Source organism: Oncorhynchus gorbuscha, linkage group LG02, assembly GCF_021184085.1.
Source record: "Oncorhynchus gorbuscha isolate QuinsamMale2020 ecotype Even-year linkage group LG02, OgorEven_v1.0, whole genome shotgun sequence".
NCBI lineage: Eukaryota > Metazoa > Chordata > Actinopteri > Salmoniformes > Salmonidae > Oncorhynchus > Oncorhynchus gorbuscha.
Window position 1 is genome coordinate 100,377,098 of NC_060174.1, and position 27,492 is coordinate 100,404,589.

The 27,492-nt window shown below is 42.5% G+C and overlaps 1 protein-coding gene across 2 annotated transcripts in view; it reads right to left on the reverse strand.

The window, feature by feature from the left end:
- Positions 1–406: 406 nt before the first annotated feature.
- Positions 407–27,492, reverse strand: part of LOC124014203 (neuronal vesicle trafficking-associated protein 2-like) — a 44,264-nt gene continuing 17,178 nt past the window's right edge. For both annotated transcript variants that reach the window (XM_046328977.1, XM_046328969.1), the window contains exons 4-5: positions 2,419–2,529; positions 407–1,962 (exon numbers count right to left, since the gene is read on the reverse strand). In XM_046328977.1, coding sequence (XP_046184933.1) covers positions 1,771–1,962; positions 2,419–2,529 — 303 coding nt within the window. In that variant the 3' untranslated portion in view covers positions 407–1,770. The remainder of the gene's footprint in view (positions 1,963–2,418; positions 2,530–27,492) is intronic.

The following is a 27,492-nucleotide window of genomic DNA, read 5'->3' on the forward strand; positions in this document are numbered from 1 at the left end:
ACTTGTAATGAGAAGAACCAGTCTGGATGTAACATGGGACTTGTAATGAGAAGAACCAGTCTGGATGTAACATGTCCAGAACCAGTCATCTGGATGTCTCTTTAATTTTAATGGGATTCTGTATTCCCTTGGAATTAATTATATATGTGTGAACTGGTCACAAATCAGTCATAAAATAAAAGGTAATAGAAACCTCTGTGGTGAATAGATGGACTGGTTAAGCACTCAGGACATGAGCTGTGATGTCCAGCTGAGCTGCATCCTTTCTATGACAGGCCGACAAGGCGGAGCAGCATTTCTAGATCAGTATGTGTAATTAACCCTTAACCCCCCCCCCCATCTTGTGTCATGTACCCTAGAAACCAAATTGTGGAGCATTGAAAACAACAGGACAGAGACTTTCTGATCAGGTCACAACTTGCTTTATTTTCATTTCAAACCTATGGGATGTACAGTGAGAAACTACTCCAGACTTTGCTACATATCAACTACCAAACATCACAATAGTTCAAAAAGCGTTTTTTTTTTGTTGACAAGATTTAAAAAAACAAAACAAATGGTAACAGAACAAACCTCTGCAGAGAAGCTCATCTACAAATGGTTCTAAACATTACAGGAACCAGAGTTTTGGCAAAGACAGCGATGTACACCATGTTTCCCATCATCACCACGTCTTGTGTATTTATCCTTAGCAATAGATCCACATATTCATGTTGTGTACAGTGGCTGGACTGTCTGCTAACGCGAAATGTAACTGGCAATAAAGGTCGCTCTTTTCCCACGAAAAATAGTTAAACTGTCATGAAACCTAGCTACAACCATGCACACACATGAACTAGCATGAATGCACTGGGCTTTATAGAGCTTGGCTCAAGAAGGGAAGTAGGACATACAGGACAGTACATTAAAGAGTGTTCCGATATCAAACCGTCATGATAGAGAATACTTAGCTAGCTTTGATCAGATAATTCAGGACATCTACTGTATATTGGTGTTGAAGTTGAACTTCCATAGACGTACAAATAGGTACTAATTTGGGAAAACCCTTTCTATGAGAATGTATTACAGTATGAGTATGAACCAAAATGCAATGGATATGCCAGAGTTTATCATAACATGACTTTGATTACACAGAGTCATGACACTACAAGGGGCCGAGCAGATGGACACAGCAGATGGACACAGCAGATGGACGCAGCAGATGGACACAGCAGATGGACACAGCAGATGGACGCAGCAGATGGACGCAGCAAATGGACACAGCAGATGGACACAGCAGATGGACGCAGCAGATGGACACATCAGATGGACACAGCAGATGGACACAGCAGATGGACACAGCAGATGGACACATCAGATGGACACAGCAGATGGACACAGCAGATGGACACATCAAATGGACACATCTGAAAAATGACTTTTGACTCACTCAGTTAGTAGCAGCTCAGAAAAGCATATACTCTGAATGGATTTCAACTTTGACTCGAGACTTTGTACAAACAGTTGTTTGATATCAAATACAAAATACCAATAACAAGTTTTAAAAAAAATTAGTGATGATAAATAGTGAATAAATAAAGAAAGAAAACAGACAGAAGGGAGGAGAGGCAGAGATTGTGGTGCTGGGTTGATGGGCTGGGGCGGGCAGGTGGGCGTGACAGTACTCTGAGCCTAGCGAGACACTGGAGAACGACAGACACTCCCTGTTAAAAGCTTGTCAAGGAGACGGGCAGAAGAGGTGGGGTTGGTGGGAGGGTTGGGCAGGCATACTCAGTGCCCGTCTGTGTTGGGCGGCTTGGCGTCGTGCGGGGCAGCGCCTGCAGGGAGCCAGGGAGAGACGGAGCGGGAGGTGGTCTGCTTGGCCATGCTGTAGTGGCTGATCACCGTATAGAAGCGCCCTCGGGAGTTGGCATCCTGAGCTGTGTAGTAGGCCTCCAGAGAGGCAGGGATGCATCGCTTATGCTGCAGGGGGAGAGAGAGAGAGCAAGAGAGCGAGAGAGAGCGAGAGAGCGAGAGAGCGAGAGAGGGAGAGAGCGAGAGAGCGAGAGAGAGGAGAGAGAGAGAGAGAGAGAGAGAGAGAGAGAGAGAGAGAGAGAGAGAGAGAGAGAGAGAGAGAGAGAGAGAGAGAGGGTTCAAGAACATACTCTCCTCACAGTACAGACTGCTGCACAACACTAAGGGCTTTTTCTGGTGAAGAGGTTCTTTTTTTTCTCTGAAGAGTGCAGCGGCTGTGTCTAAAAGTAGATTTGCTTCAGCTAACATGTAGTCCAAAGCAATAACCTCCAAAGGTGACTGTTCAGATGACTAGCCAGTGTAGTTTTCCATTTTTGTCACAAATAGCACTCTATTCCCTATGCAGTACACTACTTTTGACCAGAGCCCGTTGGGAATAGAGTTCCATTTGCGACACCCACTCACCTTGTATATGAATCCGTCTGGGCAGCTGTGTTCGTACGTGAAGGCCTTGTACACCACCAGGAACACTATGCAGGCCAAAAAGGCCAAGGCCAGGACTATCAGAATCGTGACCTGGGAATAAAAGATGACAAATACTCCGGTCAATTTTATAGCTGCCGTCAATGTCAGGTGTCTTGTCAAAGCGAAGGTCTTGAAACAAGGTTTGACACCATGAATTGTGTTCAAAAGAGCACTCGACAACTAACAACCAAAATAACTTCCATCACAATACATTTTTAACCATCACTTGTCTGGTGACAAGGTGAGAGAAAACAAGTGAATATGCATTAGCATTTGATGAAACCAGTAACACAAGATTGTTTCCATGACAACAATTAAAACATTCTAAACCTAACCCTAACCCTTATTCTAAACCTAACCCTAACCCTTATTCTAAACCTAAACCTAACCCTTAACCTTATTCTAAACCTTAACCTTATTCTAAACCTAACCCTAACCCTTATTCTAAACCTAAACCTAACCCTTAACCTTATTCTAAACCTAACCCTAACCCTAACCCTTATTCTAAACCTAACCCTAACAATTATTCTAAACCTAAGTTTAGCAAGCAGTTACTTTACAACAGATAGTTTGTTGATAGTCCGGATTGTTCTACTGACACTATCTAAATAAAGTATGATCAAATATTGTGTGCTATAGCTTGGAAGAAAAATGCACATGACTCTGGATGACAACATAATGATGTTTGTTTCCAACAGTAGGGCTGTTTTCCTAAACAAGTTAAATCTGCTTTGTGTTTTGTTTCCTTGCCACAATACTAACGAGTATTGTGATACTTGTATCGTCCCGACATGTTAAAAACTCATCATCATTAGCTCTAGAAGTTTCCATCTGAGTAGTGAGGTAGAGGGAGAAAGCTCAGAGTGTGTTCATTGGCTGCCAGATTAAACTCAGTCGAGACAAACAGATTTAATAAAAAACCTTCACTAATTCAATTTTTCACAATTTAGCACCCATATTGGTCACAAAATGCAGTTGATGCAGACAGAGAATGAGTGAAATGGAGAAGTGTGAAAATGTTTTGAGCAGCGCTAATTTATAATTTATCACAAACCACATCCTAAAAACACATAATCCAATAAATAAGAACACATTACTTTCAATAGTGATTCAAATAAGTACATCTGTACGTCTTGATGTGGAAATGTTGTGTTTAAAATGTGTATTTCCCTGGTAGACGAGACAGTTTTATAGTGAGAGATTAACGTATAAAAGGACCAATGCTCTCCCTGTTCCTCCTGAATCTATGATTGGGTGCTTTGGACCACCGGTTAATTAAAATGATGCAAATGTAGATAGAGGACAGCTGAGAGAAGTAAGAATGGTATTGTCAAGTGAAGACTCTGAAGAGGAGCGAAAGGACATGTGCACACGCCAACACTCTACATTAGGTGGTGGTACAGTAAAGCTCTGATTTTACCACAGTGTCAAATCAGGTGACTGAAGTGCTATCTTCATCTTCAGTTTCATAATTCATCCTATTGCGCCATAAAACAATTTCCCTGTTTCCAATGGCCTCCCTTCGTACTGGCCACCACACCATCTCGGCAGGATGCTAGGCTAGGGTAATTATAGCTGAGTGCTGATTAGCAGAGATCAGGATGATTTGTACAGAGGCTAAATGACAGTTGACTTCTGTGTTAATGTCAGGACACATGCTTGGATCTGTCTGACGTTTTGTTCAATTACATTCGCTTATCACAAACCCGAAACATGATGAAATGGCTGCTTAAAAAGGGCTTTTAGGCTCCCAAATAATTTAAACACATCTACTGTAGCTATCTACTGTTTTACATCTTACGTTTTGATTTTAAAGCATAATTAGTCATTCAAAACTCAGTCTTGCTAAATCAATGCAATAACAAAACTCATTTTTTCTCTCTCTCTGGCAGCTGTCCAAATGACAGAAACACATTATTATTATTATTTATTATATGGAATATCAGTTGATAGCTTTTAACATGACAGAAAAATGTGGTTCACATTAATATTAATGATTAGCTTCTTTATAATCTCAATGAATCCTGAACCTCACCAGGATGTGAAATAACACCATTACACAAATTGTGCTTTTTCTCCCCAATTTCGTAGTATCCAATTATTAGTAGTTACTATCTTGTCTCATCGCTACAACTCCCGTACGGACTCGGGAGAGACGAAGGTCGAAAGTCATGCGTCCTCCGAAACACAACCCAACCAAGCCGCACTGCTTCTTAACCCAGTGCGCATCCAACCCGGAAGTCAGCCGCACCAATGTGTCGGAGGAAACACTGTGCACCTGGCAACCTTGGTTAGCGCGCACTGCGCCCGGCCCGCCACAGAAGTCGCTGGTGCGCGATGAGACATGGATATCCCTACAGGCCAAACCCTCCCTAACCCGGACGACGCTAGGCCAATTGTGCGTCGCCCCATGGGCCTCCCAGTCGCGGCCGGCTGTGACAGAGCCTGGGCGCGAACCCAGAGTCTCTGGTGGCACAGCTGGCGCTGCGATGCAGTGCCCTTAACCACTGCACCACCTGGCGGGCAAGTTGGACATTCTTGATCTATATCTACATATTACCTTTACTATTATTATACTACATTATTACATTAGGATATTTTCATTACTGGTGGCCAGCATTTGTTTCATCATGTTAAAGATTCAGCTCAAACCTATTTCAAATTTGAGATGAGTTAAATTTGCGATGAATTTGATTTGATGATAATACTAATCTCATAGCTAGCATCCTATATTTAGTGTGGCCTCACAGCACCAGGTAGCACCAATAAAATGGTTGGCCTTCTAGTCAAAACACTACAGGAATGGAACCCTACTATTGAATCATACACCGTAGCCTAGTGTAGTCCAACTATAGGTGAGGATACGTTTGCCAATTTCCAACACATCAAATGTCCTGACTCCAGTAATACAACATACACATCTGCCATTATTGATGTGTGCTCCCCATTGGCTTAGTTGTGAATGGAATGACCTCTATTTTCCCTTGCCTTGACGATAATGGGGACTAAACTGGGGTGCACCGGCAGATCCGCCATGATCCAATTCCCATCTGACTGGTTGTTTTCATCTGTATTTTGATTAAATACAGACTGCTTCATTTTGAAAGGTTTTGCTGACTAGCTGTATTTGTCCTTGTGCCAGCTGGCATACATGTCAACCTTTCCCTAAAGCACCTGACTCAATAAGGACAGGGACGGACGTCAGCAAACGAGGTCAAATCTGCCCCAAATATGGCAGCTACAGTCTTAGTGCAGACAGACAGACAAACAGACAGATAGGCAGTCAGAGACAGACAGACAGACAGACAGACAGACAGACAGGCAGGCAGGCAGGCAGGCAGGCAGGCAGGCAGGCAGGCAGGCAGGCAGGCAGGCAGGCAGGCAGGCAGGCAGACAGACAGACAGACAGACAGACAGACAGACAGACAGACAGACAGACAGACAGACAGACAGACAGACAGACAGACAGACAGACAGACAGACAGACAGACAGACAGACAGACAGACAGACAGACAGGCAAACAGGCAAACAGGCAAACAGGCAAACAGGCAAACAGGCAAACAGGCAAACAGGCAAACAGGCAAACAGGCAGAGACAAAACAGACAGGCAGACAAGGTTGATGTTTCTGCTGCTGCTGCTGTTTGTGTTGTTGTTGGCGGCGTCGTAATCTGGCATCACGATAATCCACATAGACGGAGGCCCATAATCCCTAGGAAGCAGCGGAATTTATTCACTGGCTAAACATCCCTGGAGTGCACGGTGGGTGTGTTACTGTGCTACTGTAGCAGTACAGACAGTGTGGCTGTGGTACAGTACATACAGAGTGGCTGTGGTACAGTACAGACAGAGTGGCTGTGTTACAGTACAGACAGAGTGGCTGTGGTACAGTACAGACAGAGTGGCTGTGGTACAGTACAGTCAGAGTGGCTGTGGTACAGTACAGTCAGAGTGGCTGTGGTACAGTACAGACATAGTGGCTGTGGTAGTACAGTGGCTGTGGTACAGTACAGACACAGTAGTGGCTGTGGTACAGTACAGACAGAGTGGCTGTGGTACAGTACAGACAGAGTGGCTGTGGTACAGTACAGTCAGAGTGGCTGTGGTACAGTACAGACAGAGTGGCTGTGGTACAGTACAGACAGAGTGGCTGTGGTACAGTACAGACAGAGTGGCTGTGGTACAGTACAGACAGTGTGGCTGTGGTACAGTACAGTCAGAGTGGCTGTGGTACAGTACAGACAGTGGCTGTGGTACAGTACAGACAGAGTGGCTGTGGTACAGTACAGACAGAGTGGCTGTGGTACAGTACAGACAGAGTGGCTGTGGTACAGTACAGACAGAGTGGCTGTGGTACAGTACAGACAGAGTGGCTGTGGTACAGTACAGACAGAGTGGCTGTGGTACAGTACAGACAGAGTGGCTGTGGTACAGTACAGTGGCACTGTGGTACAGTACAGACAGTGGCTGTGGTACTGTGGTAAGTACAGACAGAGTGGCTGTGGTACAGACAGAGTGGCTGTGGTACAGTACAGACAGAGTGGCTGTGGTACAGTACAGACAGAGTGGCTGTGGTACAGTACAGACAGAGTGGCTGTGGTACATCATCCCTTTTCTCTATCACCCCTAATCTCCTCTCCCCCACACGTTGTTCAGCTGAGTCTGTTGTGGCTCCGTGTAATAGGTTTCTGTTCAAATCTCAATTTACTGTTCTGAATATGGGGAAAATTTCAACACGTGGCTGCTATGTTTCTGCCATTTGTCTCCCTCAGACATAGGTTTTTTCTATATATGTGTCAGTTTGATCTTTTATTTTCTTCCTAACTCTTGCCCTATCTTGTAATTCCAGTCTCCTTGCCTTATGCTGTTAGAATGCAACCTTCGCCCACTCTCACAGCAAAACCACTTCTCCAGGAATACAGTATGTGAGCGCAAAAACTCTTACTGTCGCTCCAGAGGGAGAAATCGAGAGGCAGAGAGAGAGAGGGAGATAGAGGCAGAGAGTGGCAGAGAGAGAGGGGAAGAGAGAGAGCTAAAGAGAGGCAGAGAGAGATAGTCAGAGAGAGAGCTAGAGAGGCAGAGAGAGAGCTACAGAGAGGCAGAGGGGCAGAGGGAGAGCTAAAGAGAGACAGAGAGAGGCAGAGAGAGAGCTAAAGAGAGACAGAGAGAGGCAGAGAGAGAGCTACAGAGAGGCAGAGCAGAGGGAGAGCTAAAGAGAGGCAGAGAGATGGCTAGAGAGAGGCAGAGAGATAGCTAGAGAGAGAGCTAGAGAGGCAGAGAGATAGCTAGAGAGAGGCAGAGAGAGAGCTAAAGAGAGACAGAGAGAGAGCTACAGAGGCAGAGAGAGGCTGAGAGAGAGCTACAGAGAGGCAGAGAGATAGCTAGAGAGAAGCAGAGAGAGAGCTAAAGAGAGATAGAGAGAGAGCTAAAGAGGCAGAGAGAGGTTGAGAGAGAGCTAGAGGCAGAGAGATAGCTAGAGAGAGGCAGAGAGAGAGCTAAAGAGACAGAGAGAGAGCTAAAGAGAGAGGCAGAGAGAGATAAAGAGAAGCAGAGAGGCTAGAGAGGCAGAGAGAGAGCTAAAGAGAGGCAGAGAGAGAGCTAAAGAGAGGCAGAGAGAGAGCTAGAGAGAGAGCTAAAGAGAGATGGAGAGAGGCAGAGAGAGAGCTAAAGAGAGGCGGAGAGAGAGCTAAAGAGAGATGGAGAGAGGCAGAGAGAGAGCTAAAGAGAGGCAGAGAGAGAGCTAGAGAGAGAGCTAAAGAGAGATGGAGAGAGGCAGAGAGAGAGCTAAAGAGAGGCAGAGAGAGAGCTAGAGAGGCAGAGAGAGAGCTAAAAAGAGAGACAGAGAGAGAGCTAAAGAGGCAGAGAAAGGCAGAGAGAGATAAAGAGAGGCAGAGAGAGGCAGAGAGAGACAGAGACAGATAGTCAGAGAGAGCGCTAAAGAGAGGCAGAGAGAGAGCTAAAGAGGCAGAGAAAGGCAGAGAGAGATAAAGAGAGGCAGAGAGAGGCAGAGAGAGACAGAGACAGATAGTCAGAGAAAGCACTAAAGAGAGGCAGAGAGAGCTAAAGAGAAGCAGAGAGAGGCAGAGGGAGATGGAGACAGTCAAGAGAGAGCTAAAGAGAGGCAGAGAGAGTGTGTTTTTCCTCTAGCACCAGGTGGTGCTGACAGAACAATGAGATAAGTTAAAAATACATCAGTAGATCTATGATTGAGGAATGAAAGCCTATTGTCTGTGAATCATATTGGAATGCTTAAGCTGGCATTCAATACAGAGCCAAGCACAGAAGGGGAAACTCTGTTCCTCTATTGTAAGATTTTGCTCACAATATGAGGAGGAGGGGGTTCAGTTTTTCTGATAACATGAAGAAAAAATTGAGCTTTACCTGCCATTTTCACATGACCAGTTAACTGTATCTCTGAGGCTAAGACCTGTTAAAATGGAGGGAGCTTTGTAAGACTGAGGGAACTACAACCATCTTTTTCATTGAATGTAATGGTCTTAGATTTCCCTCTCAAGCCCTTATGAGATGGTTTTAGATGACTGAGCTACATGGCAACCTAAAGGGGGATGCCCACTAGGGTAGAGGCTGAGGAAGGAAAGGAGTGATGCACAGGAGAGGTGGTGCCATGGAAGTAACAATGTCAAGAACAGGGATGGGCAACTTTTATGGGGCCCATAAAAAAGCTGCAAGGCTGAACCCCCTCCTCCTCATAATGCCAGCCAAATATTTTTGGTGCCCCCAGCTTGAGATTTTTAACATTTTAGAGTTAATTTATGCACAATGCTGTCTCGGCGGTCTACGGACGATTCCTTTGACCCCGCGGCTTGTTTTTTGCTCTGACATGCACCATCAACTGTGGGACTTTATAGAGACAGGTGTGTGCCTTTCCAAATCATGTCCAATCAATTGAATTTACCACATGTTGTAGAAACAAAGTTGTAGAAACATCTCAAAGATGATCAAAGATGAAACAGGATGATGCTCAATTTCGAGTCTCATAGCAAAGGGTCTGAATACTTATGTAAATAAGGTATTTCAGTTTTTTATGTTTAATAAATTGTAGATTGAGGAAAATAATGTATTTAATACATTTTAGAATAAGGCTGTAACGTAAAAAAAATGTGGAAGAAGTCTACCGAATGCACTGTACAGACAGACAGACAGACAGACAGACAGACAGACAGACAGACAGACAGACAGACAGACAGACAGACAGACAGACAGACAGACAGACAGACAGACAGACAGACAGACAGACAGACAGACAGACAGACAGACAGACAGACAGACAGACAGAACCAGTCAAAAGTTTGGACAAATCTTTATTTTTACTATTTTCTACATTGTAGAATAATAGTGAAGACATCAAAACTATGAAATAACATTCTCCCAACCAGCTTCACCTGGAATGCTTTTCCAAAAGTCTTGAAGGAGTTCCCACATATGTTGCTTTTCCTTCACTCTGCGGTCAAACTCATCCCAAACCATCGCAATTGGGTTGAGGTCGGGTGATTGTGGAGGCCAGATCATCTGATGCAGCACTCCTTCACTCTCCTTCTTGGTCAAATAGCCCTTACACAGCCTGGAGGTATGTTGGGTCATTGTCCTGTTGAAAAACAAATTATAGTCCCACTAAGCGTAAACCAGATAGGATGGGGTATTACTATAGAATTCTGTGGTAGCCATGCTGGTTAAGTGTGCCTTGAATTCTAAATAAATCATTGGCAGTGTAACCAGCAAAGCACCCCCACACCATCACACCTCCTCCTCCATGCTTCACGGTGGGAACCACACATGCAGAGATCATCCATTCACCTACAGTACTCTGCGTCTCAAAAACACTGCAGTTGGATCCAAAAATCTTCAATTTGGACTCATCATACCAAAGGACAGATTTCCACCATGTCCATCGCTCATGTTTCTTGGCCCAAGCAAGTCTCTTCTTCTTATTAGTGTCCTTTAGTAGTGGTTTCTTTGCAGCAATTCGACCACGAAGGCTTGATTCACCTGTTCTCTTCTGAACAGTTGATGTTGAGATGTGTCTGTTACTTGAACTCTGAAGCATTTGCAGTGGGGCAAAAAAAAGTATTTAGTCAGCCACCAATTGTGCAAGTTCTCCCACTTAAAAAGATGAGAGAGGCCTTTCATCATAGGTACACTTCAACTATGAGACAAAATGAGAAAAAAAATCCAGAAAATCACCTTGTAGGATTTTTTATGAATTTATTTTCAAATTATGGTGGAAAATAAGTATTTGGTCACCTACAAACAAGCAGGATTTCTGGCTCTCACAGACCTGTAACTTCTTCTTTAAGAGGCTCCTCTGTCCTCCACTCATTACCTGTATTAATGGCACCTGTTTGAACTTGTTATCAGTATAAAAGACACCTGTCCACAACCTCAAACAGTCACACTCCAAACTCCACTATGGCCAAGACCAAAGAGCTGTCAAAGGACACCAGAAACAAAATTGTAGACCTGCAGCAGGCTACAAAGCTCTCCCTCGCTCTCCATTTGGTAAATCTGACCACAATTCTATCCTCCTAATTCCTGCTTACAAGCAAAAATTAAAGTAGGAAGCACCAGTGACTCAGCCTATAAAAACTAGGTCAGATGAATCAGATGCTAAACTACAGGACGGTGTTGCTATCACAGACTGGAACTTTTACCCCCAAGCCATAAGACTCCTGAACAGGTAAACAAATGGCTACCCGGACTATTTGCATTGTCCCGCCACTCCCCCAACCCCTTTTTTATGCTGCTGCTACTCTCTATCATATATGCACAGTCACTTTAACTATACATTCATGTACATGCTACCTCAATTAGCGCAACTAACCGGTGCCCCTCACATTGGCTACCTGGACTATCTGCATTGTGTCCCGCCACCCACTACCCCCTCTTTTACGCTGCTGCTACTCTCTGTTTATCATATATGCATAGTCACTTTAACCATATCTACATGTACATACTACCTCAATAAGCCCGACTAACCTGTGTCTCTATATAGCCTCGCTACTGTTATAGCCTCGCTACTGTATATAGCCTCGCTACTGTATATAGCCTCGCTACTGTTATAGCCTCGCTACTGTTATAGCCTCGCTACTGTATATAGCCTCGCTACTGTTATAGCCTCGCTACTGTATATAGCCTCGCTACTGTATATAGCCTCGCTACTGTATATAACCTCGCTATTGTTATAGACTCGCTACAGTTATTGTCTCGCTACTGTATATAGCCTCGCTACTGTATATAGCCTCGCTACTGTTATAGCCTCGCTACTGTTATAGCCTCGCTACTGTATAAAGCCCCGCTACTGTATATAGCCTCGCTACTGTTACAGCCTCGCATACTGTATATAGCCTCACTACTGTTATAGCCTCGCTACTGTATGTAGCCTCGCTACTGTATATAGCCTCGCTACTGTATATAGCCTCGCTACTGTATATAGCCTCGCTACTGTATATAGCCTCGCTACTGTATATAGCCTCGCCTCACACTTAGAAACTTACACAATCTAGATTTTCATTAAGGATAACACTTGAAAGACTTAGTGACGTTCTATGAATCCACGCATGCACAGAGACGAGGACTGGATCAGTGCACCGTCATTGTAAATGAGAATTTGTTCTTAACTGACAGCATGGCACTATCTCACACCGAGCGATGGCATTTGTTATACACAATACTGTTATTGCTAAACAATATCAGATTATTTTGAAATAAACATGAATAGCTTATTGGAAATTCATGACGGGCACATGAACAAGTTTGTGCAGTACACAATTTTGTATAAAGTGCATTTTAATCACAGATAAAGACAGGATACTTAAGACAGAAACGATAGGAGGGAGGTTGGTCGGTAAGATTGTATAACGCAACCGTCGAGCAACCCAAATGTTGCATGTTCAAATTATGTCACAGACAGCTTTAGCATTTTAGCTAATTATCAACTTTGCAACAACTTACTACTTTAACTACTTAGTTAGCATGTTACCTAACTCTAACCCTTAAACCGAATCTTAACCCTTAGCCTAGCTAGCGTTAGCCAACTAGCTAACCTAGCTAACGTTAGCCACAACAAATTGGAATCCGTGTATAATGTACATAAATGCATTATGAAGAACGATAATTGTGTCATTTGTGTCTACTTTCACAATAGGCTGTGATAGTGTATTGGTTAAGAGATCCTGACTTCTACCTGTTCTAAGTAAACACACCACTAATGAGGATATGCAAACAAGAATCATTAAATTTTTCTAATGACCTGCATTTTGGATAAAATTGTTGAGGAGAAAAGATATATTAATGCTGGGGTGTTGATCTCGGGCTTGGAGGAAATTTACCCGAAGACACCCCCAAGGCTTGGTAGAGAACAACTAAACTGTTTACATCCCTCAGACACGATCATGAATATCTTCCTGTCAGTCAGTCTCCAGCGCCTCACAATCACACCTTATTATGTGAAGCTAGGTGCTGCTGGATGAGGAGAGGGGGGCCCTCTGTGGGTCCTGCCTGACGGGCCGCAGAGCAGAAATAGGCCGATACCCACTAATTATCAAAATCCAGGAAAGAGCCATTAAATTCTACAACCACCTAAAAGGAAGTGATTCCCAAACATTCCATAACAAAGCCATCACCTACAGAGTGTCACGTTCTTTCAAAATCGAACCCAGAAGCAGACCAGGACAAGGAGAGTAGGAAGAAGGTGAGTATTTATTTACAAGTGAATGTGAATGGGTAGATATATCCAGGTGGCGTAGCGGGCAGCGGTGGTGAGTTGATGGGAGTAAATAGGTGGATCCAATGGGGTAGTGGAATCCTCCGAGGACCAGGCGGGAATGGGGTAAATGATCCGGGTGAGTAACTGAAGACAGAACAAATGGAGGTAAGTTTAAGGCAAGCAATACGTAAAAAAACAACAAAACAAATTCTATCCAACTTAAGGCTGATACTATGGCACAACATACTGTTCATGGCTAACGATCCGGCAGGGAATGGATGTCAGGTCCGGGCTTATGAAGAGGAGAGATGATGATCAGGACCAGGTGTGCAGATAGCTGATGGGATACAGGTGCGGGTAATCAGAACTCCCAACTGGCTACATTGCCCGGTTCCAGGACGCCGGAAAAAACACTCCAGGACAGAACACAGGCAAAAACAGACTCAGGAAACAGGATTCATGACACAGAGAGATAAACCTGGAGAATAGTCCCCTAAGCAAGCTGCTCCCGGGTCTCTGTTCACAAACACAAACACACCCCACAGAGCCCCAGGACAGCAGCACAATTAGACCCAACCAAATCACGAGAAAACAAAAAGATAATTACTTGACACATTGGAAAGGATTAACAAAAAATCTGAGCAAACTAGAATGCTATTTGGCCCTAAGCAGAGAGTACACAGTGGCAGAATACCTGACCACTGTGACTGACCCAAATGTAAGGAAAGCTTTGACTATGTACAGACTCAGTGAGCATAGCCTTGCTATTGAGAAATGCCGCCGTAGGCAGACATGGCTCTCAAGAGAAGACAGGCTATGTGCACACTGCCCACAAAATGAGGTGGAAACTGAGCTGCACTTCCTAACCGCCTGTCCAATGTATGCCATGTTAGAGACACATATAGTATTTCCCTCAGATTACACAGATCCACAAAAAAAATGAAAACAAACCCAATTTTGATAAACTCCCATATCTACTGGATGAAATTCCATAGTGTGCCATCACAGCAGCAAGATTTGTGACCTGTTGCCACAAGAAAAGGGCAACCAGTGAACAAACAACCCTTAACCATTTGTACATCGTCACAACACTGTATATATACGTAATATGACATTTGTAATGTCTTTATGGTTTTGAAACTCCTGTATGTGTAATGTTTACTGTTAATTTTTATTGCTTATTTCACTTTTGTATATTATCTACCTCACTTGCTTTGGTAATGTTAACACATGTTTCCAATGCCAATAAAGCCCCTGGAATTGAGAGAGAGAGAGAGAGAGAGAGAGAGAGAGAGAGAGAGAGAGAGAGAGAGAGAGAGAGAGAGAGAGAGAGAGAGAGAGAGAGAGAGAGAGAGAGAGAGAGAGAGAGAGAGAGAGAGAGAGAGAGAGAGAGAGAGAGAGAGAGAGAGAGAGAGAGAGAGAGAGAGAGAGAGAGAGAGAGAGAGAGAGAGAGAGAGAGACAAATTGCTCCCCAAGCTCACCGGGCCAGAGATGGAGGAGAGGGTTCTGACAGAACACAGCAGTCAATTGGATTCCCACTGTCATCATGACTTCACAACAAACCAGAAACAAGGAGTGGGACACTTCAGCCTGAATTACAATAACATATCCTTATGCTACCTCCTCAATGACACCGTGTCCCTATTTCCACATCACCACAAATCAAATGATCAAATAATTTCCGTGGGTAGTGTTACACGGAACCCAAACCAGCTGCGTGCGTGCGCCATCGTATGCCATCGTGCAAAAATGTATTTTGTTCCCCACACCAAACGTGACAAAGCAGGTTAAAATATCAAAATAAACTCAACCAAATACATTAATTTGGGGACAGGTTAAAAGCATTAGGCATTTATGGCAATTTAGCTAGCTAGCTTGCCATTGCTAGCTAATTTGTCCCATTTAGATAGCTTGCTGTTGCTAGCTAATTTGTCCTGGGATATAAACATTGAGTTGTTATTTAACCTGAAATGCCCAAGGTCCTCTACTCCGACAATTAATCCACACAAAAAACAGTCAACCAAATCATTTCTAATCATCTCTCCTCCTTCCAGGCTTTTTCTTCTCTGGACTTTATATTGCAATTGGCAACTTTCATAAATTAGGTGCATTACCGCCACTGACCTCATTCGTCTTCAGTCACCCACGTGGGTATAACCAATGAGGAGATGGCACGTGGGTACCTGCTTCCAAAAACCAATGAGGAGATGGGAGAGGCGGGACTTGCAGCGCGATCCGCGTCACAAATAGAACTGACTTCTATTTTAGCCCTTGGCAACGCAGGTGCTCGTTGGCGAGCGTGAGCAGTGTGGGTACAATAATTGAATAATATAGATTTCCACATTTATGCGACGCGTGTGACACGAGCGGTGTAGTCAGTCTGTTACTCTTGAAAACTAGATTACAGAAAGTAAACCAGGTAAAATTGGCGAAGAATTGAACTTTTCCTGAAACATTATACAGAACACATCATTATGGAGAAAGTTGAGGATTTAACATGAGCTCCGTAACAAGATGTAATAATTGTGAGCTATTGGAGGCAGCTGAGTGTTAATCCCTGTTAGAACAGAGGAAAAGCCAGCTGCTGCTATAAATGATCTCCTGCATTGCTCACACAAAAATCCTTGGCCCCCGCGGCAGCTTGAATATGCTGTCCTTTTTGAAATTACAAATCACAAAAATAAATTACTCCTTTGGCACAAACTACCAACCGTCTTTTGTTGTTCCTTTTGGTCCAATGGAACAGTGAATAGCAGTAATAAATTAACATATAGTATTTCCCATCTGTAGCCAACATAACCCATTGCGTGTATCTGTTTGTACATGTGGAGGGGTAGTGGCAATAATGGGTAAACTAATTCACTGTAACAGTATCTTCACGTGTTCAATCTTAGCTATCATGCAATGCCTCCTAACCATTCAAAGTTGAACCTCCCCATGCGATGCCATGTTGATAGATTTTCTATCTCAGAGAGGGTGGAGGAGGACCCAGCTGTAATTTGAATAACTGGAAGCGATAGATCATCGTAACACTGACAGGCAGGCAGTCAGTCAGCATCACTGGCCGCTAACTGGGCTGGGGGGGGTCAGGGCTGCCCATGAACAACATGGCTGATTAATCCAACCAATCAATGGCCAGCGTTCACCAGGGAGGTGGCTCTAATTCCCTAGCACTAGGACCTGGCAGTGTTTCTATGGCTCCAAGGTGAGTGAGTGAGTGAGTGAGTGAGTGAGTGAGTGAGTGAGTGAGTGAGTGAGTGAGTGAGTGAGTGAGTGAGTGAGTGAGTGAGTGAGTGAGTGAGTGAGTGAGTGAGTGAGTGAGTGAGTGAGTGAGTGAGTGAGTGAGTGAGTTTGTATTGACTGGCACTTTAGAAACGCGGATGGCGCAAGTGACAGACGAGAGAGGCTGGTCATAAATTATACTCTAGGTGGAAATCGAGACTAGAAATGATAGTTTTAACATATTTACAAATGTACAGTTCTACAGAGAAGCCATGTAAATCAATGTGATGCCTCAAAAACTGGAAAAGGGGTTGTCTCTTAACATAGAGATTTTAACAGATGCACAGCTTCACATTGTATCTCTATTCTACACTCTCTACTAATATATACTCTCTACAACTGTTCTCTACTCTCTACTACTCTCAAATCTCAACTACTCTCTACTACTACTACTCTCTACTCTCTACTACTCTCTACTCCCTACTACTCTCTACTCTCTATTACTCTACTACTCTCTGCTACTCTCTACTCCCTACTACTATCTACTCTCTACTACTCTACTACTACTCTATACTCTCTACTACTCACTACTACTCTCTACTCTCTACTACTATCTACTCTCTAATACTCTCTACTCCCTACTACTCACTACTACTCTCTACTCTCTACTACTCTCTACTACTCTCTACTCTCAACTACTCACTACTACTCTATACTCTCTACTACTCTCTACTACTCACTACTACTCTCTACTCTCTACTACTATCTACTCTCTACTACTATCTACTACTCTCTACTCTCTACTACTACTCTCTACTACTCTCTACTCTCTACTACTCTCTACTACTCACTACTACTATCTACTCTCTACGACTATCTACTCTCTACTACTCTCTACTCCCTACTACTCACTACTACTCTCTACTACTCTCTAATTATCTCTACTCTCTACTACTCTCTACTACTCTCTACTACTCACTACTACTCTCTACTACTCTCTACTCTCTACTACTCTCTACTACTCACTACTACTCTCTACTCTCTACTACTATCTACTCTCTACTACTCTCTATTCCCTACTACTCACTACTACTCTCTACTACTCTCTAATTCTCTCTACTCTCTACTACTCTCTACTACTCACTACTACTCTCTACTACTCTCTACTCTATACTACTCTCTACTACTCACTACTACTCTCTACTCTGTACTACTCTCTACTCCCTACTACTCACTACTACGCTCTACTACTCTCTAATTCCCTCTACTACTCACTACTACTCCCTACTACTCACTACTACTCTCTACTACTCTATACTATCTACTACTCTCTACTACTCACTACTACTCTCTACTCTCTACTACTCACTACTACTCCCTACTACTCACAACTACTCTCTACTCTCTACTACTCTCTACTACTCTCTACTCTCTACTACTCTCTACTACTCACTACTACTCTACTACTATCTACTCTCTACTACTCTCTACTCCCTACTACTCACTACTACTCTCTACTACTCTCTACTACTCCCTACTACTCATGACTACTCTCTACTCTCTACTACTCTCTACTCTCTACTACTCTCTACTACTCACTACTACTCTCCACTCTCTACTACTATCTACTCTCTACTACTCTCTACTCCCTACTACTCACTACTACTCTCTACTACTCTCTAATTCTCTCTACTCTCTACTACTCTCTACTACTCTCTACTACTCTATACTCTCTACTACTCACTACTACTCTCTACTACTATCTACACTCTACTACTCTCTACTCCCTACTACTCACTACTACTCTCTACTACTCTCTACTACTCCCTACTACTCACGACTACTCTCTACTCTCTACTACTCTCTACTCTCTACTACTCTCTACTACTCAATACTACTCCCCACTCTCTACTACTATCTACTCTCTACTACTCTCTACTCCCTACTACTCACTACTACTCTCTACTACTCTCTAATTCTCTATACTCTCTACTACTCACTACTACTCTCTACTACTCTCTACTCTCTACTACTCTCTACTACTCACTACTACTATCTACTCTCTACTACTATCTACTCTCTACTACTCTCTACTCCCTACTACTCACTACTCTCTACTACTCTCTAATTCTCTCTACTCTCTACTACTCTCTACTACTCACTACTACTCTCTACTACTCTCTACTACTCTCTATTACTCACTACTACTCTCTACTCTCTACTACTATCTACTCTCTACTACTCTCTACTCCCTACTACTCACTACTACTCTCTACTACTCTCTAATTCTCTCTACTCTCTACTACTCTCTACTACTCACTACTACTCCCTACTACTCACTACTACTCTCTACTACTCTATACTATCTACTACTCTCTACTACTCACTACTACTCTCTACTCTACTACTTTCTACTCTCTACTACTCTCTACTCCCTACTACTCACTACTACTCTCTACAACTCTCTACTCTCTACTACTCTATACTCTCTACTACTCTATACTCTCTACTACTCACTACTACTCTCTACTCTCTACTAATCACTACTACTCCCTACTACTCACTACTTCTCTCTACTCTCTACTACTCCCTACTACTCACGACTACTCTCTACTCTCTACTACTCTCTACTCTCTACTACTCTCTACTACTCACTACTACTCTCTACTCTCTACTACTATCTACTCTCTACTACTCTCTACTCCCTACTACTCACTACTCTCTACTACTCTCTAATTCTCTCTACTCTCTACTACTCTCTACTACTCACTACTACTCTCTACTCTCTACTACTATCTACGCTCTACTACTCTCTACTCCCTACTACTCACTACTACTCTCTACTACTCTCTAATTCTCTCTACTCTCTACTACTCTCTACTACTCACTACTACTCCCTACTACTCACTACTACTCTCTACTACTCTATACTATCTACTACTCTCTACTACTCACTACTACTCTCTACTCTACTACTTTCTACTCTCTACTACTCTCTACTCCCTACTACTCACTACTACTCTCTACAACTCTCTACTATCTACTACTCTATACTCTACTACTCTATACTCTCTACTACTCACTACTACTCTCTACTCTCTACTACTCACTACTACTCCCTACTACTCACTACTTCTCTCTACTCTCTACTACTCTATACTCTCTACTACTCTCTACTACTCACTACTACTCTCTACTCTCTACTACTATCTACTCTCTACTACTCTCTACTCCCTACTACTCACTACTACTCTCTACTACTCTCTACTACTCCCGACTACTCTCTACTCTCTACTACTCTCTACTACTCACTACTACTCTCTACTGCTATCTACTCTCTACTACTCTCTGCTCCCTACAACTCACTACTACTCTCTACACTCTACTACTCTCTACTCTCTACTAATCACCACTACTCCCTACTACTCTCTACTACTCTATACTCCCTACTACTCTCTACTACTCACTACTACTCTCTACTACTATCTACTCTCTACTACTCTCTACTCCCTACTACTCACTACTACTCTATACTCTCTACTACTCACTACTACTCTCTACTCTCTTCTACTCTCTACTACTCTCCACTCTCTACTAGTCTTTACTACTCTCTACTCTCTACTACTCTACTACTACTCTATACTCTCTACTACTCACTACTACTCTCTACTCTCTACTACTATCTACTCTCTACTACTCTCTACTCCCTACTACTCACTACTACTCTCTACTCTCTACTACTGTCTACTACTCTCTACTCTCAACTACTCACTACTACTCTCTATTCTCTACTACTCTCTACTACTCTACTACTCTCTACTACTCTCTACTCCCTACTACTCACTACTACTCTCTACTCTCTACTACTGTCTACTACTCTCTACTCTCAACTACTCACTACTACTCTCTATTCTCTACTACTCTCTATTCTCTACTACTCTCTACTACTCAACTACTCTCTACTACTCTCTACTACTCTATACTCTCTACTACTCTCTACTACTCTCTACTACTCTCTACTACTCTATACTCTCTACTACTCTCTACTACTATCTACTCTCTACTCCCTACTACTCACTACTACTCTCTACTACTCTCTACTCTCTACTACTCACTACTACTCCCTACTACTCACTACTACTCTCTACTCTCTACTACTCTCTACTACTCACTACTACTCTCTACTCTCTACTACTATCTACTCTCTACTACTCTCTACTCCCTACTACTCCCTACTACTCTCTACTACTCTCTACTACTCTCTACTCTCTACTACTATATACTCTCTACTACTCTATACTCTCTACTACTCACTACTACTCTCTACTCTCTACTACTCACTACTACTCCCTACTACTCACTACTACTCTCTACTACTCTCTACTACTCTATACTCTCTACTACTCTCTACTACTCACTACTACTCTCTACTCTCTACTACTATCTACTCTCTACTACTCTCTACTCCCTACTACTCTCTACTACTCTCTACTACTCCCTACTACTCACGATTACTCTCTACTCTCTACTACTCTATACTCTCTACTCTCTCTGCTATCTACTGCTATCTACTCTCTACTACTCTCTACTCCCTACTACTCACTACTACTCTCACTACTCTCTACTACTCTCTACTCTCTACTACTCACTACTACTCCCTACTACTCTCTACTCTCTACTACTATCTACTCCCTACTACTCACTACTACTCTCACTACTCTCTACTACTCTCTACTCTCTACTACTCACTACTACTCCCTACTACTCTCTACTACTCTATACTCCCTACTACTCTCTTCTACTCAATACTACTCTCTACTCTCTACTACTATCTACTCTCTACTACTCTCTACTCCCTACTACTCACTACTACTCTCTACACTCTACTACTCTCTACTCTCTACTACTCTCTACTCCCTCCTACTCTCTACTCTCTATTACTCTCTACTACTCTCTACTCCCTACTACTATCTACTCTCTACTACTCTACTACTACTCTCTACTCTATACGCTATACTACCCTCTATTACTCCATACTCTACGCGCTCTACTACTCTATGCTCTTTATTCTCTATGCTCTATTTCTCTCTACTACTCTACACTCTCTACTACTCTTTACTCTATACTCTATACTACTCTATACTCTCTACTAATATATACTCTACTACTCTCTTCTACTCCCTACTACTCTATACGCTATACTCTCTACTACTCTATACTCTCTACTAATCTATACTCTACTACTCTCTTCTACTCTATACTCTCCACTACTCTCTACTCCTATCTACTACTCTCTACTCTATATTCTCTACTACTCTATACTGCTCTATACTCTCTACCAATCTATACTCCCTACTCTATACTACTCCCTACAACTCTATACTCTATTCTACTCTCCACAACTCTATTCTCTATTCTACTCTATACAACTCTATACTCTCTACTACTCTCTACTCTCTATACTCTATTCTACTCTCTAACTCTCTACTATTCTATACTCTCTACTCTATACTACTCTCTACTCTCTCTTACTCTATACCATCTTCTACTCTCTACTACTCTCTAGAACTCTACACTCTATTCTACTCTTTACTGCTTGTTGTTACTACTCTACACTACTCCGTACTATTCTATACTCTCTACTACTCTATACTCTCTACTACTCTATACTATATTATACGCTCTACTCTCTACTACTTTTTTCTCTACCAGAGGTGTGGCCTCAAGTCACATGACTTAGACTCGAGTCAGACTCGAGTCACAAATATGATGACTTTGACTTTAACACCAATGACTTGGACTTGAGCCTATTGACTCGAACTGACTTGATACCCTCCCCAAGCCCAAATATAAAAAATAATGCTGTTTAAAAAAGTGTACAGCTCATCAAATCTACACTTAAATGATTACAGTTTGAATCGGACAGCAGCCAATCAAATTGTGCCAGCTGAGAAAAAGTTGCACGTGGCAGTGCAGAGGAACGTCGGCGGGTGAATTCAGATGGAGCCCTTGGAAAGATGATACCCAAAATGATTATTTTCGGATATAAAGACTACGCTGTAGTCAACAAAAAACGGATTGCAACTTGCAAAACATGCAGGAAGAGAATGACAGGAGGCGCAACAACTTCCAACTTTGTTCAACATTTGAAGCTGCACAAAGAGCGGTAAATCGTGGCTAATCTAGCCGACAGCTATATATAACGTCGCTTGTGTAGCATGTTGGCTAACGTAACATTAAATCAATGAGCCTCCACACAGTCAGTCAGTGCGGGAACGTGATCATTGCACCCAAGATTGAGCTACGAATGGCTAGGCAGTTAGTAGCCTAAATCCTGCCTGATGTTACTGCTGTTCCTACAATCATCGACATACGTTAGCCTACTGTAACCACACACACAGAGAGAGAGAGAGTGTGTGTGTGTGTGTGTGTGTGTGTGTGTGTGTGTGTGTGTGTGTGTGTGTGTGTGTGTGTGTGTGTGTGTGTGTGTGTGTGTGTGTGTGTGTGTGTGTGTGTGTGTGTGTGTGTGTGTGTGTGTGTGTGTGTGTGTGTGTGTGTGTGTGTGTGTGTGTGTGTGTGTGTGTGTGTGTGTGTGTGTGTGAATATGAATTGGCATTACATTTGGTGAAGAGTACATTATGACTTGCTTAGGACTCGAAACTCAAAGTTTAGGACTTGAGATTTGACTCGGACTTGCCTGTCTTGACTTGTGACTTGACTTGGGACTTAAGTGCTGAAACTTAAGACTTACTTGTGACTTGTAAAACAATAACTTGGTCCCACCTCTGCTCTCTACTACTCTCTACTTCTCTATGCTACTCTATACTCTCTACTACTCTCTACTACTCTACACTATACGCTCCACTACTCTATACTACTCTATACTCTATACTACTCTACACTATACTACTCTACACTCTATACTACTCTATACTTCTCTATACTACACTGCACTGTATACTACTCTATACTCTATACTACTCTATACTCTCCACTACTCTATACTTCTCTACTACTCTATACTTCTCTATACTACTCTATACGCTCTACTACTCTACACTAGAGGTAGACCAATTATGATTTTTCAACGCCGATACCGATTTTTGGAGGACCAAAAAAATCCGATAGCGATTAATCAGACTATTTTCATTTATTTATTTGTAATAATGACAATTACAACAATGCTGTATCGGTTGTCGTTGGTGGAAGAAGGAGAGGACCAAGGTGCAGCGTGTTCATGATCTTTTAATTACACTGAACACTAGAACTAAAATAACAACATGGCACCAATGAAACAGTCCTGTCTGGTACAGAGACAGAAAACAACTACCCACAACTCAAGGGTGGAACCAGGCTGCCTAAGTATGGTTCTCATTCAGAGACAACGATTGACAGCTGCCTCTGATTGGGAACCATACCAGGCCAAACACATAGAAATAAAAACATAGAACAAAACATAGAATGCCCACCCCAACTCACGCCCTGACCAACCTAAAATAGAGACATAAATAAAGGAACTACTAAATACTGAATGAACACTTATTTTAACTTAATATAAATCATCAATAAAATCAATTTAGCCTCAAATAAATAATGAAACATGTTCAATTTGGTTTAAATAATGCAAAAACAAAGTGTTGGAGAAGAAAGTAAAAGTGCAAAATGTGCCATGTAAGAAAGCTAACATTTAAGGTCCTTGCTCAGAACATGAGAACATATGAAAGCTGGTGGTTCATTTTAACACGAGTCTTCAATATTCCCAGCTAAGAAGTTTTGGGTTGTAATTATTATAGGAATTATAGGACTATCTCTCTCTATACCATTTGTATTTCATATACCTTTGACTATTGGATGTTCTTATAGGCACTTTAGTATTGCCAGTGTAACAGTATAGTTTCCGTCCCTCTCCTCGCCCCTACCTGGGCTCGAACCAGCAACACAACGACAACAGCCACCCTCGAAGCAGCGTTACCCATGCAGAGCAAGGGGAACAACTACTCCAAGACTCTCTACTACTCTCTACTACTCTATACTCTATACTCTCTACTACTCTATACTCTCTTCTACTCTCTACTACTCTATACGCTCTACTACTCTCTACTCTATACTCCCTACTACTCGATACTCTCTTCTACTCTCTACTACTCTATACTCTACTACTCTATACTCTCTTCTACTCTTAACTCTCTACTCTCTACTACTCTATACTCTCTTATACTCTCTACTACTCTATACTCTCTTCTACTCTAGACTCTCTACTCTCTACTACTATATACTCGCTAATATTCTCTACTCTCTACTACTCTCTACAACTCTCTACTACTATATACTCTCTACTACTCTCTACTACTCTCTACTACTATATACTCTCTACTACTCTATACTCTCTTCTACTCTATACTTTCTACTACTATATACTCTCTAATACTCTCTACTCCTCTCTACACCTCTCTACTATGCTCTACTGTCTACTACTCTATACCCTCTACTACTCTCTGCTCTATTCTACTCTATACTCTCTTCTACTCTCTACTACTCTATACGCTCTACTACTCTCTACTCTATACTCTCTACTACTCTATACTCTCTTCTACTCTCTCCTACACTCTACTACTCTATACTCTCTACTACTCTATACTCTCTTCTACCCTCTACTACTCTATACTCTCTACTACTATATACTCTCTATTACTTTCTACTACTCTATACTCTATTCTACTCTCTACTACTCTCTACTACTATATACTCTCTATTAGTCTCCACTACACTATACTCTCTACTACTCTATACTGTCTACTACTCTCTACTCTCTATTAGGGTTGCAAAGGGTCGGAAACTTTCCGGTAAATTCCCAAAGACATTTTCCATGGGAAGTTAAGCTCTGGAATTTTGGGAATCTTTCTTAAATTCATCAAAAAAGTTAGCTTATAACAGTGAACACATGAGGCAATTCTAGGTCTTGTGGCATATTTTGGTTAAACTATCCCCAATTCAATGGAATTGCAACCCTCTGCACGCACAGTGGATTCTTCCATCACATGTGCAGTGCACTGTTCCATCACATGAACAGCTGATTCTCAAGATCTTGCACACTAATGAGATGCTATTGTTCCCACACTACTACACTGTCTGAGCCAAGGACTACATGCTTTCTCGTAAGTTTTGATTACAATAACGGGTGGGGTGAATTTATTTTATATGACATTCATGATTTTTTGCTAACTAGTAAATAGTAGCCAGCAGGAAAGTGTGTTTAAATCATTTCTAACGTGTTAGTTCGTTTTTGCGACCATGTGGGCTTTAGCTCACTTGAGCCTGCTAACTGAGGAGTGTTAATTCACCTGTTTCCATACATGTTTCATTTTAAAACATGTATCTTACAAAGGAGTTGTTTAATCTAACTGATTATCTATTTATCTGTACATGGATTTATTTAATTTTTTTTCAAATTGAAAAAAACTCTTTACAGGAAAATGCCAAGGGCACTATCTGATGTGTGGAGACGTTTCACTGCAGCTAATGTAGAAGGAAAAGCTATGTACATTTGCAAATACTGTGCCAAATCTTATGTGAAGAATGCAACAAAGATGCAGAATCATCTGACCAAGACCATAAGGTTCCCTCAGTGCTCACAACAAGCAATCTCTGACAAAAGTCCCTCTACTTCTATTCGAGATGAAAATGATAAATCAGACACCTTAATGATAGCAACAGCACATGGTCCTCCTGGAATCAGAAGTTTCTTTGACTCAATGGAGTAAAGTAGTCAGAGAAATGCTGATTAACGTCTTGCTCGAGCTGTGTATGCAACTGGTTCACCTCTGATGCTCAGAGGCAATGTTTTGGATATGTGGAGATTGCATCTGCTAGCCAAGACACCCAGCTAGCGCTTGCCCTTCATTCTCATTCTGCTGAGTCCCTTGATAGAGAGAGAGAGGCGTCTCAGCTCAGCTCCCTGCTCTTTCATTTCATTTTCTCTATACTCATGTGCACACAGGGAGAGTTAGCCATTGTTCATGACTCTCAGTTCCATTTCATTACATTACACAGAAGAGTCATTGTCATTTGACAAAGGCGTTAAGCATAAGGACCTTACCTTTCATATCAGCGAGAAATGGATGCACACCTTTATAGGGTTTGCGTTAGTGTTCCCACATGGCCACATCTCCATGTTACAGCACGTGTTTACAGAAGACAGACTGCAGTTGGAGGGACCACCTATACTAATTAGCTATCTAGCATACTTCGAACACCTGTGTGTAACAGAAGAAGTCTGCCAGAAATGTGCTGTCACTGAAACGTGCTGTCTCTGAAAAGTGCTGTCACTGAAACGTGCTGTCTCTGAAATGTGCTGTCACTGAAACGTGCTGTCACTGAAACGTGCTGTCACTGAAACGTGCTGTCTCTTAAATGTGCTGTCACTGAAATGTGCTGTCACTGAAACGTGCTGTCTCTGAAATGTGCTGTCACTTAAACGTGCTGTCTCTGAAACGTGCTGTCACTGAAACGTGCTGTCTCTTAAATGTGCTGTCACTGAAACCTGCTGTCTCTGAAACGTGCTGTCACTGAAACGTGCTGTCTCTGAAAGGTGCTTTCACTGAAACATGCTGTCACTGAAATGTGCTGTCTCTTAAATGTGCTGTCACTGAAATGTGCTGTCACTGAAACGTGCTGTCTCTGAAACGTGCTGTCACTGAAACGTGCTGTCTCTGAAACATGCTGTCACTGAAACGTGCTGTCTCTTAAATGTGCTGTCACTGAAACGTGCTGTCTCTGAAACGTGCTGTCACTGAAACGTGCTGTCTCTGAAAGGTGCTGTCACTGAAACGTGCTGTCTCTGAAACGTGCTGTCACTGAAACGTGCTGTCTCTGAAAGGTGCTGTCACTGAAACGTGCTGTCTCTGAAACGTGCTGTCACTGAAACGTGCTGTCTCTGAAAGGTGCTGTCACTGAAACGTGCTGTCTCTGAAACGTGCTGTCACTGAAACGTGCTGTCTCTGAAAGGTGCTGTCACTGAAACGTGCTGTCACTGAAACGTGCTGTCACTGAAACGTGCTGTCACTGAAACGT